Genomic DNA, 16,394 nt, shown 5'->3' with positions numbered 1-16,394 from the left:
AACCGCCAGAAGGCCCTCGGAGCTGGACCTCAGTGTCCAGGCAGAACGATGGGGGTTGGAAATGCTCCTTCAGGTATACTGGACCGAGGCCAGTTTAGCATCCTGTTCTCGCAGTGGCCATCCACATGCTCCCAAAAGGAAGCCCAGAGGGCAACAGCACTCTCCCCAGCTGCCCTTCCCAGCAGGCACACTGTCTCTATAGCCGTTGTGGCTACCAGCCACAGGTAGCCTTATCCCCCATGAATTCCTCTAATCTTGTGGCCATGAGTTCCACAGTCGGCAGCTAGGCATCCTTCGAAGAAGCACTCGACATTCACAGGATGCTTGTGGCTCCCCACGTTACGAGAGAGCAGTGGTACCTTGGTTCTCAAACTTAATCTGTTCCGGAAGTCCGTCCCAAACCGAAGCGTTCCAAAACCAAGCCGCGCTTTCCCATAGAAAGTTATGTGAAACGGATTCATCCGTTCCAGACTTTTAAAAACAACCCCTAAAACAGCAGTTTAACATGAATTTTACTATGTAACAAGACCATTGAGCCATAAAATGAAAGCAATAATCAATGTACTATACTATAAAACAAATAAGACAGCATCGTAGATGATAAAAATTAAAATTATTTCCCCTCTTTACCTGCACTGATGATAGTCATCGTTTGGATGGGGGGCTTTCATCCATTTCCGCAGTCACACAGTCAATGAATCAGTAGCTGAACTGGGTTCTAAACAGTCACAAAAACAAATGAACCGAAAAAGCCACAAAAACGCAAAATAAATAGCAAAAACAAAAGCCCCAAACCTAATCGGTTCCAGGAGCCCATTTGACTTCTGACATGTTCGAAAACCAAGGTGCAGCTTCTGAATGTTCAAAAACCGGAACACTTCTGGGTTTTCCGCGTTTGAGAACCAAGATACCACTGTATCAACTTCCTTGGCACCATGCATAATTTTTATATGCTTCGATTTAGTCTCTTGTTTCTCGCCTTCCCTCTGAAGCCCCAAACATTGCTCCCGTTTCTTGGAAATTCTTCTGCTCTCCCCCCACTGAGGATGCCTGCCTCTTCCTGCCCCATCTCTCTTCCAGCTGGGAAAAATCCTTGAGGAGCTAGGCCCCGGCGTGGAAGAGATCTTGGCCTGTGAGCACTTGGGGCTGATCACAGCGCTTCTGGGAGCCTGCAGAAAACACGGTTCTCACCAGCAGGAGGTGCTGCAACTCCTCATGGAGGTAAGAACCCTCCCTCCCTCCTCCCCTCCGCCCGAAACCCGCATCTTCTTGCTGAGTCTGATATGGCTGCTGTTTCCTCCTCTGCTCCTCTCAGGTGTGGGAATGTTCAGGGATGCAGGAGAGGATATATTGTTCGATGATAGCCTTTCCAACTTGTGTTAACAAGTTCACTGTCAGGGAACTGACATCAGAGACACGGGAGAAGGAGAGGGTCTCCGATTCTGCAGGTGAAGGTCCTAGCACAAGGGGGAGACTCAGCTTGGTGGAAGGGGAAGGAAATACGCGTGACACCAAGAGTCCAGGAGAGCAATGGGAAGAGGAGGTGGAAGGGCTCCGGGATTCTTCCCTGGAAGTCAGTGAAGAGAGCCCAGGCACTCCGCTACCCACGCCCACCCTGCGCAGGAGACTCCCACGCAATAAGAGGCGGAGACGATTAGGTGTCAAACAGCTTTTATGCTGGCAGAGGTTTAAGAAACGCCCACAGACAGATTCTGCCAGTGACTGAGGCAGCCACACGGAGATGGGCTGTGCAGTCCGAAGGGTTTAACCAGGCAACCAAGCACCCAAACGGGGTCGGCTTACGCACGAGTAACTCCAAACCACTACATTCACAATTTTAGCAGAGTAACATTCCCTTTTTTTAAACTCAGCGGATGCATTTACTCAGGCTCACTAAAGCCACTACAATAACTGTTCTGGTATTTCCCCCTTATTCCCTCATAATAAGACACAACACAGTCTTCTATAAAAGTATAAAAAGAGTTTACTCACATTCAGTTCACAATCGGATCCCAGAAGGCAGACTTAGCTTGGAAAAGTAACGTACACCTGGAAACTATCTCATAAGGAGACAGCCCCTTTGTCCTCTCTTGGCTAAGCAGATGTTGCTTCTTCAGTGCATGTAGTCAAAGAGAGAGAGATGGCTGCCCTGCCCTGTGCTTTTGTCGTTACCTGCACAGGTGAGGCCACGCCCACCTCTAGTCACATGCAGAGGAAGTCTGTCTCAGCCCGGAAGGAAACAAGAAGTTTACCTGCTGGCTGGACAAACATTCCTCCCCATGTGTAAACATGTTCAGTCTAGGAATGTTGTACTTGACTGCTCTTGTGTTTCACATCCCGCATCAGGCTTTCCACTGCTGGGAGCCCCTGTCCCGCCAGACAGCCTGCGTCCCTCTCATTGCTTCCGTCTTGGCCTACGAGGTGTATTACGGCGAAGATGATGACGAGAACACCCCGCGGGACGAAGAAGAGGATCCGTCTCAGCAACAGGTGGGGAAAGGAGATCTACAGCCAAGATCTGGCCACAGTGATCCATGCGACGGTCACCTCCAGGCTTGACTACTGTAATTTGCTCTACGCGGGGCTGCCCTTGAAGCTGTCCCAGAAACTCCAGCGGGTGCAGAATGCTGCGGCGAGGCTCCTTACGGGGTCCTTGCCACGGGATCACATTCACCCAGTGCTTTACCAACTGCCCTGGCTCCCGGTGGAGTACAGGATCAGGTTTAAGGTGCTGGTTTTGACCTTTAAAGCCCTATGCGGCCTAGGACCCTCATACCTATGGAACTGTCTCTCCTGGTATGCCCCGCAGAGGACCTTAAGATCCACAAATAACAACACTTTGGAGGTCCCGAGCCTCAAGGAGCTTAGATTGGTTTCAGCTAGGGTCAGGGCCTTTTCAGCACTGGCCCCGATCTGGTGGAACGCTCTGTCACAAGAGACTAGGGCCCTGCGGGACTTGACATCTTTCCGCAGAGCCTGCAAGACAGAGCTGTTCCGCCTGGCCTTTGGTTTGGACTCGGTCTGACCCTTATATCTTCCCACCCCTTATGGTCTTGATTTATCAGCTACTTTAAAATGAGGCTGCATTTTAAATTACATTTTAACCTGTATTTTAAATTGGTATTTTTTCCTCCCCCCTCCCCCGTGGGAATAGGATGCTGGGCTAGGTGGGCCATTGAGGTCCCGCTCCGAGGGCCTTCTGGCGGTTCCCTTGCTGCGAGAAGCCAGGTTACAGGGAACCAGGCCTTCTTGGTGGTGGCGCCCGCCCTGTGGAACACCCTCCCACCAGATGTCAAAAAGAAAAACAACTATCTGACTTTTAGAAGACATCTGAAGGCAGCCCTGTTTAGGGAAGCTTTTAATGTTCAATAGGTTATTGTATTTTAGTGTTTTGTTGGAAGCCGCCCAAAGTGGCTGGGGAAACCCAGCCAGATGGGCGGGGTATAAATAATAAATTATTATTATTATTGGCCTGACCCAGCAGCCTCGTCTCACATTCCTATGGGGTTTGACTCCTCTTTGCTGCACCTAATCACGTTCTTCTCTTCCCTGCTAGGCCGGCCCATCCCGTCCCTTGGGTTCCATCTCCTACCACGGCTCCCTGATGCTCCAGCACCTTCTCCACTTCGCCGACCCCTCTGCTGTTCTCCGCAGCCTGGCTGCCATGACTCCCGAGGATCTGGTCACCCTGGCCCGCGACCCGGCGGGCAGCCACGTCTTCGACGCCCTCCTGGACAGCCCCTCCGTCCCCGAGAAACAGAGGCGCAAGGTGCTGCGTCAGCTCAAGGTGAGCGCTGGGCGGGCTGGTCCCAGGCGGGTTGTGTGTGAATCCTCTTTTGGCCCGAGGGCAGCATTCCTTGCTGAGGAATGTCGCGCGCTTTCAGGCTGGGCAAAGCTCTGCATCGTCTTGGGCGCTAACCTATAGGCAGGGCTGTGGTAGAAATTTATGGAGCTGGAAGAAAGGTCCCCATCAGCTGAGAATTTTTTGGTTTTTTGGAATTTGCATTTTATTTATTGGTCAACATTCTTATATTACATCGGTAAACGTTGTCATATTACATTGCAGGACTTACTATAATATAATTTCCAACGTGTATACAAAGATTACTGTATTTTTCGCTCCATAAGACGCACTTTTCCCCTCCTAAAAAGTAATGTCCCTCCTAAAATTTAATGTTTAATATGTTATTGTATTTTAGGGTTTTGTTGGAAGCCGCCCAGAGTGGCTGGGGTATAAATAATAAATTATTATTATTATTATTATTATTATTATTATTATTATTATTGTTATTATTATTATTAATGTGTGTGTGTGCGTGTTATGGAGCGAATGGCACTGCACAGAGAGGGAGAGGTTCCCCCCCCCCTTGTTTTCCTCCTCTAAAAACTAGGTGTGTCTTATGGTCGGGTGCGTCTTATGGAGCGAAAAATACGGTATATGCGGATTTTATATACCTAGAAAGAAAATGAAACAAACAAACAAAAAAAGAAGGAACAAAGAGAAAACACAAAAACACCCCCCCCCCCAAAATCATATACATACCAACACACTAGACTTCCTGTCTATCCCGTCGTATATTTTTGTTTTAAGGTTCTAGTCCTCAAGAGACAGAAGGGCGGGGCCTCGGTGACCGGGGACGAACCGGGGCAGATGGAATTGGGCAGAGTCTGTAAATCTCTCTCTCTCTCTCTCTCTCTCTCTCTCTCTCTCTCTCTCTCTCCTTCCTCTTTCTATCCCCAGGGCTGCTACGTGTCTCTGGCTTGCAGCAAGCACGGGAGCCGTGTCCTGGACGCCATTTGGAACGGGGCCACCCTGCCAGCCAAGCGAGAGATGGCGCAGGAACTGGGTATGACTCTTGTCTCCTCTCCCGCAAGAAAAATGTGTGAGATGCAACAGCTTTATTCATGAGCAGCTGTGAATTTTGCAGTTTGCTCTGTGGGCGATTTCTCTCCCTCCCTCAAGCTGTCTCTGGTGGAAATGTCCCTCGTTCTTCCCTGTTCCCTGCCCCTGAAAGGGCTGCATCCTGGCCCAGAGACTTATGGTACAAAGGGTGCCAGCCTCTCCTTGCATTCACACCCACCCACCCTGGCAGAATTCCTTTTTCGGACAGTGCAGGGAACAAGGGTGTACAGTCATACCTCGGGTTGCAGCCGCTTCAGGTTGCGTTTTTTCGGGTTGCGGACTGCCGAAACCCGGGAGGAACCGGAACAGGCTACTTCTGGGTTTCGGCGGTTCCGAATGCGCAGAAGTGTTAAATCGCGCTTTGCACATGCGCAGAAGTGCCAAATCGCAACCTGTGTGTGCGCAGACGTAGGTTGCGAACGTGCGAACGCTGCGGGTTGCGAATGTGCATCCTGCACGGATCATGTTCACAACCGGAGCATCCACTGTACAGTGGTACCTCGGGTTTAGTACTTAATTCGTTACGGAGGTCCGTTCTTAACCTGCAACTGTTCTTAACCTGAAGCACCACTTTAGTTAATGGGGCCTCCTGCTGCCGCCGCGCCGCCGAAGCATGATTTCTGTTCTCATCCTGAAGCAAAGTTCTTAACCTGAAGCACTATTTCTGGGTTAGCGGAGTCTGTAACCTGAAGCGTCTATAACCTAAAGCGTATGTAACCCGAGGTACCACTGTATATTTTTCTTTGCTGTGAATCGCTTAGATACCTTCGGGTGACAAACGATTAACAAGCCTAATACACAAAATGACATGAATTCCATACATTTCTCAACACAATAGAATAGAATAGAATAGAATTTATTATTTATACCCCGCCCATCTGGCTGGGTTTCCCCAGCCACTCTGGGTGGCTTCCAACAGAGTATTAAAATACAGTGGTCTGTTAAACATTAAAAGCTTCCCTAAAGAGGGCTGCCTTCAGATGTCTTCTAAAAGTCAGATAGTTGTTTAATTCTTTGACATCTGATGGGAGGGTGTTCCACAGGGTGGGCGCCACCACCGAGAAGGCCCTCTGCCTGGTTCCCTGTAACTTGGCTTCTCACAATAAGGGAACTGCCAGAAGGCCCTCAGAGCTGGACCTCAGTGTCCGGTCAGAGCGATGGGGGTGGAGATGCTCCTTCGGGTCTATTGGACTGAAGCCGTTTAGGGCCCCCCTGCCCCCCCAACTTCCAGGCAGATGTTCTTCAGGGTTTTAGGCTTTTCACGAAACCCTAACCCTGGAGATCCCCCCCCCCCATTGTGCTCTTTAGGTCTTAAAGACTGCTTCTTCTCTCTCCCCCCCCCCCCCAATTTCCAGCGGAGCATGAATCACGGCTGCAGAACGACCCCTTTGGGCACTTCCTGGTCCGCAACTTCTCCCTGACCCACTTCCTCAAGCGCCGCCAAGACTGGGAGCGCCACCACAAGGCGAAGAAGAAACGGCGGGAGCTGTTCTCCGAGATCCTGGAGGACTGAATCGGGAAGATGCCGTTGGCGGGTGGTTGGGGCTGAATGAAAACAGGGGGCTGGTGCCCTCTAGGGGGTGCTGTGAGCCTCTCCCAAACCACAGAGAACCTGGAGGATTGTTCAGAGCAGGGGAAATGCCGCCACTCTGCACTTTCCTCCTCTTGTCTGCTCCCAAATGGATCTTTGGTTGTTATGCATTTTGTTGTTTTTAAACATTTGTGGGGACAATTCAATAAAGTTTACTCTATTTTCTTGCTTAATAGATATATTAAGAGAGCCATTTCTTTCTTGGCACTGCCATGCCCTTCCCTTTTGAGCGTCAATGAAATGCCAGCCTTGCAATGCAAGATTAGCAATAAGGTTCGTGGGTTCGAGCCCCATGTTGGGCAAAAGGGGGTTGGACTAGATGACCCTTTTTCCCCTTACAACTTCTAATTCTATGATTTCTAAGGTCTCTTTTCAGCCTCTCTAAGACCTTTTATTTGTGTTAATGCATTTTTTAAAAGAAGATTTTCATTCATTTGTTTGCTGCAATCGGTTCCAGCGCTCACGTTGTGAGTCGCTTTGGGTCGGTTTTGCGAAGGAAGCACTGGAGAAATAATAACAATAACCAGCAATGGGCAAACCAGGAGTCTTCTGGATGCTGAACTCTCCACCGGCTCCAGACAGCGCTCAGGGATGATGGGAATTGTAGTCCAGCAACATCTAGCAGGCAACAGATTTTCTCATCCCTGCTTCATGTTCCATCTCTGTTAAGCTGGCAGAACCTGCCACATGGCGGCTATTCGCCAGCTCCCCAGCCATCTCCTCTATGCCAAAAGGAAGGTCTGGTTCAAGGTTTCCTATGTGTTTGGTTATTAAATACAGTGGTACCTTGGTTCTCAAATGCCTTGGTTCCCAAACGCCGAAAACCCGGAAGTGTTCCGGTTTTTGAACGTTTTTCGGAAGCCGAACGTCCGATGTGGCTGTGGGCTATTGTTTCTGGGGCGCCTGCACCAATCAGAAGCTGCGCCTTGGTTTCCGAACATTTCAGAAGTCAAACAGACTTCCGGAACGGATTAAGTTTGGCGCTTTTGTTTTTGCTATCTATTTTGCATTTTTGTTTCTGAGGCTTTTTCGGTTCATTTGTTTTTGTGACTGCGTGGAACCCAGTTCAGCTACTGATTGATTGATTGATTGTGTGACTGCGGATATGGATAAAAGCTGACTATCATCAGTGCAGGTAAGAAGAAAAAAAACCAATTTAAATTTTTATCACCTACAATACAGTGGTACCTGTACATACACTTCACGTTACATACGCTTCAGGTTACAGACTCTGCTAACCCAGAAATAGTGCTTCAGGTTAAGAACTTTGCTTCAGGATGAGAACAGAAATTGTGCTCCGGCGGTGCAGCAGCAGCGGGAGGCCCCATTAGCTAAAGTGGTGCTTCAGGTTAAGAACAGTTTCAGGTTAAGAATGGACCTCTGGATCGAATTAAGTACTTAACCCAAGGTACCACTGTACTGTTATTTCTTTTATAGTGCAGTACATAGATTCTTGCTTTCGTTTTATGGATCAAAGGTCTCGTTAGATAGTAAAATTCACGTTAAATTGCTGTTTTAGGGGTTGTTTTTAAAAGTCTGGAATGGATGAATCCGTTTTGCATTACTTTCTATGGGAAAAGCGCGCCTTGGTTTTGGAACGCGCTTTGGTTTTGGAACGGATTAAGTTTGAGAACCAAGGTACCACTGTACCCTTTTTAATTAACACCCCCAACCGAAACAGAGATCTGGGATTTCTTTGGAGCTGAAAGAGCAGGTGCCGGGAAGGAATCTTGTCTCAGGAGAGGGAGGAAGAGGAGGGTAGCAGACTTCAGCGTTCGTAGCTCACGCGGGCATGCGAGTGCCAGTTCTCGCCTCCGTCCAGGATCCGGCGGATGTAGTGGGATGCCCCAAGAAGAATGTGCCCGATGCCATGCATGACGGTGGATGCCACACGCAAGATCTCCCTTGGGAGGAAAGGAAAGGGGAACAAATTATATTAGTGCTGGGTTGCTGTTGTTGTTTTGCATTATTATAATTTATTAAATTTGTATGCCGCCCTTCATCCGTAGATCTCTGAGCGGCTCAGAAGACAAAATTAATTTTAATTTTATTATTTTATTTATGGAATTTACCGTATTCTTCGCTCCATAAGATGCACTTTTTTCCTCCTCAAAAGTAAGGGGAAATGTCTGTGCGTCTTATGGAGTGAATGTGTGGTCGATCGCTGGCTCCCTTTCCGGCCCCTTGCCCCCTAAGGGCCCAGGCCTCCATTGTTGAATGTTCTGCAGATGGAGGCTGTTTGTTTCCCCAGCGACATGTGACTGGCTGATTAGATTATCTGTCTGGAAACTGTAGAAATGGCTCACTTTCCTTTCCTAAAGAAGCTGCAGAACTGTGAGTTGAACCCCATAAAAGCAGGATTTTTACCCTTTGCAAAGTAAGCTCAACAACTTTGAGCTGATCCCCCCAAAAATGGGGGCTTTTCCCCTTTGCAAAAGAAGCTGCACAACTGTGAGCTAACCCCCTCCCAAAAATGGAGGCAGTGAGAGATTTTACTTTCTTGGGCTCCATGATCACTGCAGATGGTGACAGCAGCCACGAAATTAAAAGACGCCTGCTTCTTGGGAGAAAAGCGATGACTAAGCTAGACAACATCTTAAAAAGCAGAGACATCACCTTGCGGACAAAGGTCCGTATAGTTAAAGCTATGGTTTTCCCAGTAGTGATGTACGGACATGAGAGCTGGGCCATAAAGAAGGCTGATCGCCCAAGAATGGATGGTTTTGAATTATGGTGCTGGAGGAGACTCTTGAGAGTCCCATGGACTGCAAGAAGATCAAACCTATCCATTCTGAAGGAAATCAGCCCAGAGTGTTCACTGGAAGGACAGATCGTGAAGCTGAGGCTCCAAGACTTTGGCCACCTCATGAGAAGAGAAGACTCCCTGGAAAAGACCCTGATGTTGGGAAAGATGGAGGGCACAAGGAGAAGGGGACGACAGAGGACGAGATGGTTGGACAGTGTTCTCGAAGCTGCCAGCATGAGTTTGACCAAACTGCGGGAGGCAGTGGAGGACAGGAGTGCCTGGCATGCTCTGGTCCAGGGGGTCACAAAGAGGCGGACAACACACACACACACACACACACACACACACACACACAGTTTCCTCCTGCTCTGGAAACCCATGGTTTCAAACTTACAAGGAAGGAGATTCTGACTCAACATCAGGAAGAACTTTCTGACAATGGAGGTGAGGTGGTGGACTCTCCTTCCTCGGAGGCTTTTAAGCAGAGATTGGATGGCCGTCTGTCAGGGGAGATGTGGGGGAAGACCCACCTTAGCACCTTCTTGGGCCCCAGACACTTGAAGTCGCAGCTCATGGAGTAGAGTCCGTAGAAAGTGGCCGAGATGTTCAGGCTGCCAAAGAGGTCGCGGGGGTTGAGCTTGTAGACGTCAAAGGTGATGCGGGCAATGTCACGGCTGTTCCTCGGTTTCTCCCCGCTGAGCGCATAGGACCGGCTGCTGCCCTGTAAGACACAGATAGAATCATAGAATCGTTTTGGACTCACCGCTCTCCATGGAGGCGCAGGTCAATTCTGTGTCCGGGGCAGCTGTCTACCAGCTCCATCTGGTACACAGGCTGAGAGAGTCTCGCCAGAGTGCCGCACGCTCTGGTTATCTCCCGCTTGGGCTACTGCTGTGCGCTCTATGTGGGGCTACCTTTGAAGGTGACCCAGAAACTGCAACTAATCCAGAATGTGGCAGCTAGACTGGTGACTGGGAACAGCCGCCGAGACCACATAACACCAGTCCTGAAAGACCTACACTGGCTCCCGGTATGTTTCCGAGCACAAGTCAAAGTGTTGGTGCTGACCTTGAAAGCCCTAAAAGGCCCTGTATACCTGAAGGAGCATCTCCACCCCCATCGTTCAGCCCGGACACTGAGGTCCAACTCCGAGGGCCTTCTGGCGGTTCCCTCCCTGCGAGAAGTGAGGTTACAGGGAACCAGGCAGAGGGCCTTCTCAGTGGCGCCCGCCCTGTGGAACGCCCTCCCATCAGATGTCAAGGAAATAAACAACTACCTGACTTTTAGAAGACATCTGAAGGCAGTCCTGTTTAGGGAAGTTTTTAATGTTTGATGTTTCATCAGCTTTGAATATTCTGTTGGGAGCCGCCCAGAGTGGCTGGGGAAACTCAGCCAGATGGGAGGGGAATGAATGAATGAATGAATAAAATTATTATTAAGTGTCAAAGTGGCTTCAGGATTGCTCTCCTGTACTCTTTCAGACATAGATAGGTAGCCGTGTTGGTCTGCCATAGTCAAAACAAAAAAATATTCCTTCCAGTAGCACCTTAAAGACCAACTAAGTTAGTTCTTGGTATGAGCTTTCGTGTGCATCTGAAGAATTTCGGGTGTATCTGAAGAAGTGTGCATGCACACGAAAGCTCATACCAAGAACTAACTTAGTTGGTCTTTAAGGTGCTACTGGAAGGAATATTTTTTTGTTTTGTCTTTCAGACATGCAGTACTTACCAATATGTATTTATCTTGTGCGCTTAGGAACATTCATTTTATTTATGAAGCCTTAGAATTCTTATGGAAATGGAAGCCTGTAATTTCCCGCTGGCCTTCCATTCAACACCCTTTTGCTTACCCTGGCGTGGCTCCATTTCTGCCCTTTCTCTAGCGCCATCAAGGCCGTGTTATCGTCTAGGACGTCAAAGAATTCCTCTGTTTCCACAACGGTGCCATCTTCTTCCAGCACCAAGGAAACGATGCTGGAGATCAGCAGGGTCTCCCTTGCCTGGCGAAACAAGAAAACACACAAGCAGAGACCTTCATGTCAAGCAAAGCACGGCCACTGCTTCCATTTCGCAGATGATAAAAGGGAGGGTGAAGAGGAGTAGCTTTACCCAAGGGCTTGCCAGCCAAGTGTGGAGCCAAGTGGAGGCTGGAAAATTGGCAGAAGGAAAGGGGTGCTCACCTTGATCAACAGCTCCTGCAAGGTCCCTGCAGTCAGACCTTTGCGGACGTTGCGCTTGTGGTCACAGACCCGGAATGGCCTCTGGGTTGGGGGACTTGGAGCCCAAACACGGCGGGTGAGTTCTGAACTCGCACTCGACACTGACCTGTGAGAAAGAGAGAGAGAGAGAGAGGTTGCTCAGAAGGTCCCGACCTGGCTGCCATAGCATGCCTCTGAGCATGTGCAAAGTGTCCAGGGGGAACATCAGCACCCTAACAGAGAAACTGAACTTTTGGTAATGATCTGGGTTCGTCCAGGTGCCCTTTCGGTTGTGATGATTTGCACTCATGATGTTATCAGGACAGTTATACACGACCCAATGCTGTTTCTGCCTGCAAATGCTGTTTCTGCCTGTTTTCTTTACTTTTTTTGGTGTGTGTACAGTGGTACCTCGCGTTACAAACACCTTTGGATTACAGACTCCGTTAACCCGGAAGTAGTACTTCGGGTTAAGATCTTTGATTCAGGATGAGAACAGAAATCGTGCGTCGGCGGCACAGCGGCAGTGGGAGGCCCCATTAGCTAAAGTGGTACCTCAAGTTAAGAACAGTTTCAGGTTAAGAACGGACCTCCAGAACAAATTAAGTTCTTAACCAGAGGTACCGCTGTATAATTTTTATTAAATTTTCTGTTATACAATTTAGAATATTCATTTAAAGAACCTTAAAATGCCAATGACTTCCCTTCTTCTCTTTCCATGGTCCATTTTACATATCATAAATCCCTGCATATTTTACATAAACGAAACCATTCAGTAATCCATTATTACATCTATCAAAACCTCTTTACACTGCTGAATTTATCTTAATGCTGCCAACTTTTTCAAGTGTGCACAATTCCCCCCCCCCCCCATATATTCAATAAGCATTTTCCAGTCTTCTTTAAATGTATGTTCTTCTTGTTCTCTCATTCTACAGGGTGAATTCAGAGTACACATGTTCCATGGGGCCTCTTTTAAAAGACTCACCCTATATATGTTAGGTCTGCAAGCTGCGTATATACCCTCAGTTGAAGTTGCCATTCTTCTTTAGTTGGGACCTCGCTCGTTTTCCATTTTGGGGCCAACAAAACATGGGCTGCAGTAGTGGCATACATAAATAACCTTTCTTGACACCTGGGAATTTCCATCTGAATTATCCCCAACAAAAAGGACTCTGTTTTTGGGGGATTTTTTTTAACTTTGGGGAATCAGCCTGGAACTGAAGAGATAGCTCGGATGGTGGAGCATGAGACTCTTCGTCTTAGGGTCGTGGGTTTTGAGCCCCACATTGGGCAAAAGATTCCTGCATTGCTGGGGTTGGGCTAGATGACCCTCAGGGTCCCTTCGAACTCTATGATTCTGTGAAATAAAACTCGTAAAGTGGACTGATCCAGGAGAAATGCCGCGCTTATGCACTATGATTGCATCAATGACATTGGTATGGAGGGCCCTCTGTGTATCCTGCCTCTATCTACTGCATTCAAACTCCTTAATCCACAGGGTTATAGAACTGTAGGATTGTTTTACCAACTGCACTGGCTCCCGGTGGAGTACAGGGTCAGGTTTAAGGTGCTGGTTTTGCCCTTTAAAGCCCTATGCGGCCTAGGACCCACGCACCTACGGGACCGCCTCTCCTGGTATGCTCCGCAGAGAGGTCCAAAAATGACAACATTTGGAGGTCCCAGGTCGCAAGGTGGTTAGACTGGTCTCCACTGGGGCCAGGGCCTTTTGAGTACTGGCCCCGACTTGGTGGAACGCTCTGTCCCAAGAGACTAGGGCCCTGCGGGACTTGACATCGTTCCGCAGGGCCTGCAAGACAGAGCTGTTCCGCCTGGCTTTTGGTTTGGACTCAGCCTGACCCTTATGTTTCCCTTCCCTTATGGTCTTGATTTATCGGCTGCATTTTAAATTGCATTTTAACCTGTATTTTAAATTGCCCCCCCCCATTATGTTTTTACTATGATTTTATTGGGTGTTAGCCGTCCTGAGCCTGACTCTGGCCCGGGAGGGCGGGATATAAATATATTATTATTATTATTATTATTATTATTATTATTATTATTATTATTATTAAAGTTGGAAGGGCCCCTGAGAATCATCTTGCAGGAATATGCAGCTGCCCCATACAGAGGGATCAAACCTATAACCTTGGCATTATCAGCGCCATGCTCTAATCAGCTGAGCTATCCAGCTGTTATTGGCCCCTTACACAGCTTGCAACCAGAGTACACAAAAAGACACAATTTATTAGGTCTACGTGGAAAAGCTTATCACGGTCACTTCTGGTCCCTGGAATTTTGATGCCAAAGTCCAAATTCCAGGAGGAGGAAGAGGCGAAGGAGGTGCTAGCGGATTTGGGCTCTGAGGCCAGCCCACAGGACAGCTAGCTCTTTAAATAAAGCAAAACCCCTTATTTCTTGGGCAGAACGTCAGATAAAAGACCGGGAATCAGGGAATTTTGCTCATTCGTGTTCTGTGGACAACACCATTGTTTGCTTGGGTTTAATGGGAGACCTGCAGCAAAATGTTGCAGCATGGCATGGTCTTATTCATTTCCTCCCTCTCTCTCCCTCACCTCTAATTTTCTGCTCCTCTCAGTCAGGGTTTGGGCACCACTGAGCCTGCTTAGTCCTCAGTGACCTCCATTTTTCATAAAATTGTAGAGTTGGAAGCGAGTCCAAGAGTCATTTAGTCCAACACTTTGCAACGGACTGCCGTCATCTTAGGTGTCCGCTAAGCCACCGAGCCTCTTGGGCTTGCTGATCATAAGGCTGGCAGTTCGAATCCCCGCGACGGGGTGAGCTCCTGTTGCTCCATCCCAGCTCCTGCCAACCTAGCAGTTCAAAAGCATACCAGCGCAAGTAGATAAACAGGGACCTCTGTGGCGGGAAAATAAATTGCGTTTTCGTGCGCTCTGGTTTCTGTCGCGGTGTCCTGTTGCGCCAGAAGCCATTTAGTCCTGCTGGCCACATGACCCGGAAAGCTGTCTGTGGACAAACGCCGGCTCCCTCGGCCTGAAAGCGCCGCAACCCCATAACCATCCAGGGGTCCTTTACCTTAGGTCCCTCCTAAGATGTTTTGTACTCGTACAAAGCTTGGGGTTCCCCCAAGCATTCCAATCTCCCCCCCCCACGTTTCCCATTGGCCCCATATTAGCTATATCTGCTCTCACAAGCTGAGCTTGCTGTTAGAAGGCGGAAGATCCTTCAGACCTCAGCAGACGGGTTTGGCTAAAGGATTGTAAGGTAGGGGGAAAGGATAGTAGGAAGTACTGCATGCCCGAGGTATAAACCCAGAAACCTCCATCCAGGGCCCCCCTCCCCCAATGCATCCTTTCCAAGTGTCCCTCTTTTGTAGGGACAATCTCGGATTTACAGAAGCCGCCCCGGTTTTTTATTTGATCCCAGAGTGCCCCGCTTTTTCTTAGGACGTCCCTATTTTCATGGGAGAAATGCTGGAGGGTCTGGAGTTATGGGACCCCCGAGCCAAGGAGATAAGTAACCATACAACCTTTAGAAGACATCTGAAGGCAGCCCCGTATAGGGAAGGTTTTTTAAAAAAAGTTTAATGGTTTATTATTTTTTATATATGTTGGAAACTGCCCAGAGTGGCTGGGGCAACCCAGTCAGATGGGTGGGGTATAAATAATACAATTATTATTATTATTATTACTACTACTACTACTACTACTATTATTATTGAATTGGACAACCATATTTTCATCAGAGAAATGTTGGAGGGTATGCCAATGGCCTGTGGCGGTTAAGAGTGTTGGACTCTCAGACTAACCTACTTCGCAGGGTTGTTTTCGTGGGGATTAAATGAGAAGGGAGGGAACCATGTACACCCCGACTTGAGCTCCTTGGAGAAGGAAGGTAGGACAGATAAATAAATCAGTACTCACTTTAACAATGTCGATGGCACCAGGGCGTTTATGTACTCCATTTTGTCCAAGGAGGGCGTTGTGTGGATCTGTAGGGAATAGAGGCCCTCTTGCCAGTAGCTCAGCTGCGAAGGGGGAATCTGGGTTGTTTTTGTCTCCCTGGACTCTGGACCATGTGGCTCATGTGCTCTGAGTTGTCGGCCAGTGGGAGCAAACTCCAAAGTGAGCGATTGGAGGCACGGCCAGGGAGCGCCAGTGAATAACTTCAAGGGTTGTCGCAGGTGAACTGTGCTGCTCGTAGCTGATTTGATTTTGCGAAGGGGCAGCCGGAGGGCTGGAGAAGCTCACAGAATACCTTTTGTTTTATTGAAGACGGTGTTCATTAATTCACAAGCTGGCTTTTCTATGGACAAAGATTGCCCAAACAGGTACAGTCGTACCTTGGATATCAAACGCCTTGATTCCCGAACAAATCGGCTCCCGAACGATTGAAACCCGGAAGTGAGTGTTCCGGTTTTCGAACGATTTTTTGGAAGCCGAACGTCCGATGGGGCTCCCGCAGCTTCCAATTGGCCGCAGGAGCTTCTTGCAGCCAATCGGAAGCCGCACTTTGGTTTCCGGACGTTTTGGAAGTCGAATGGACTTCCTGAATGGATTCTGTTTGACTTCCGAGGTACGACTGTATTGGGAGGGGTAGGGGTGGGGGGAAGGAAGAAGGCTGACAACACATTTTAAGCATCACATGAGAAATGATGACAGGAGAAGGGTCAGTTTTTATATATCCCATTCCTTCCGTATGTGCAGATTTAATTATTGCAACAGGGATGTGGGACTCCCAGATTCTTTCAAAAGTAGAACATGTAAGAAAAACAGTTCGCTTATTTTAGTTTTATGGGCTTATGTGTCATAGACTACCTACAGAGCATATGGAAGGCATACATACCAGCACACTGTCGGACTAGATACCCAAGTCCTGACAATGTTCCTCGTTCCCTAATCTGATCCCATCTGGACCCATAATCCAAGGCATTTTTGTTTTGAGGCAGAATAATTAAAAGGGAGCACCGTCCACC

At 48.4% G+C, this 16,394-nt stretch overlaps 2 protein-coding genes across 2 annotated transcripts in view; one reads left to right on the top strand and one right to left on the bottom strand.

Moving 5' to 3' along the window:
• NOP9 (NOP9 nucleolar protein) overlaps positions 1 to 6,673 on the top strand; it is a 28,455-nt gene extending 21,782 nt beyond the window's left edge. Inside the window, exons 7-11 of the mRNA XM_028701659.2 lie at positions 1,081 to 1,221; positions 2,347 to 2,490; positions 3,557 to 3,787; positions 4,742 to 4,847; positions 6,259 to 6,673. Of these exons, the coding sequence (XP_028557492.2) occupies positions 1,081 to 1,221; positions 2,347 to 2,490; positions 3,557 to 3,787; positions 4,742 to 4,847; positions 6,259 to 6,416 (780 nt within the window). The 3' untranslated portion in view covers positions 6,417 to 6,673. The remainder of the gene's footprint in view (positions 1 to 1,080; positions 1,222 to 2,346; positions 2,491 to 3,556; positions 3,788 to 4,741; positions 4,848 to 6,258) is intronic.
• A 155-nt stretch (positions 6,674 to 6,828) lies between these two features.
• CIDEB (cell death inducing DFFA like effector b) lies at positions 6,829 to 15,501 on the bottom strand. Its single transcript, XM_028703655.2, has 5 exons — positions 15,343 to 15,501; positions 11,420 to 11,564; positions 11,090 to 11,239; positions 9,771 to 9,961; positions 6,829 to 8,398 (listed from the first exon to the last, which is right to left on the bottom strand). The coding sequence occupies exons 1-5, from the start codon at positions 15,381 to 15,383 to the stop codon at positions 8,263 to 8,265; spliced, it is 663 nt and encodes a 220-aa protein (XP_028559488.2). The 5' UTR covers positions 15,384 to 15,501; the 3' UTR covers positions 6,829 to 8,262.
• Between the last annotated feature and the right edge of the window lie 893 nt (positions 15,502 to 16,394).

Source organism: Podarcis muralis, chromosome 13, assembly GCF_964188315.1.
Source record: "Podarcis muralis chromosome 13, rPodMur119.hap1.1, whole genome shotgun sequence".
NCBI lineage: Eukaryota > Metazoa > Chordata > Lepidosauria > Squamata > Lacertidae > Podarcis > Podarcis muralis.
The sequence above is the reverse complement of the archived record's forward strand: the minus strand, read 5'-3'. Positions and strand labels throughout refer to the sequence as shown.

Coding starts and splice junctions, on each gene's coding strand:
- CIDEB (XM_028703655.2), bottom strand. CDS start 15,383: ATGGAGTACATAAACGCCCTGGTGCCATCGACATTGTTAAA. Junction 11,565..15,342: donor GTGCCATCGACATTGTTAAA/GTGAGTACTGAT, acceptor TCTTTCTCACAG/GTCAGTGTCGAGTGCGAGTT. Junction 11,240..11,419: donor TGCAGGAGCTGTTGATCAAG/GTGAGCACCCCT, acceptor TTGTTTCGCCAG/GCAAGGGAGACCCTGCTGAT.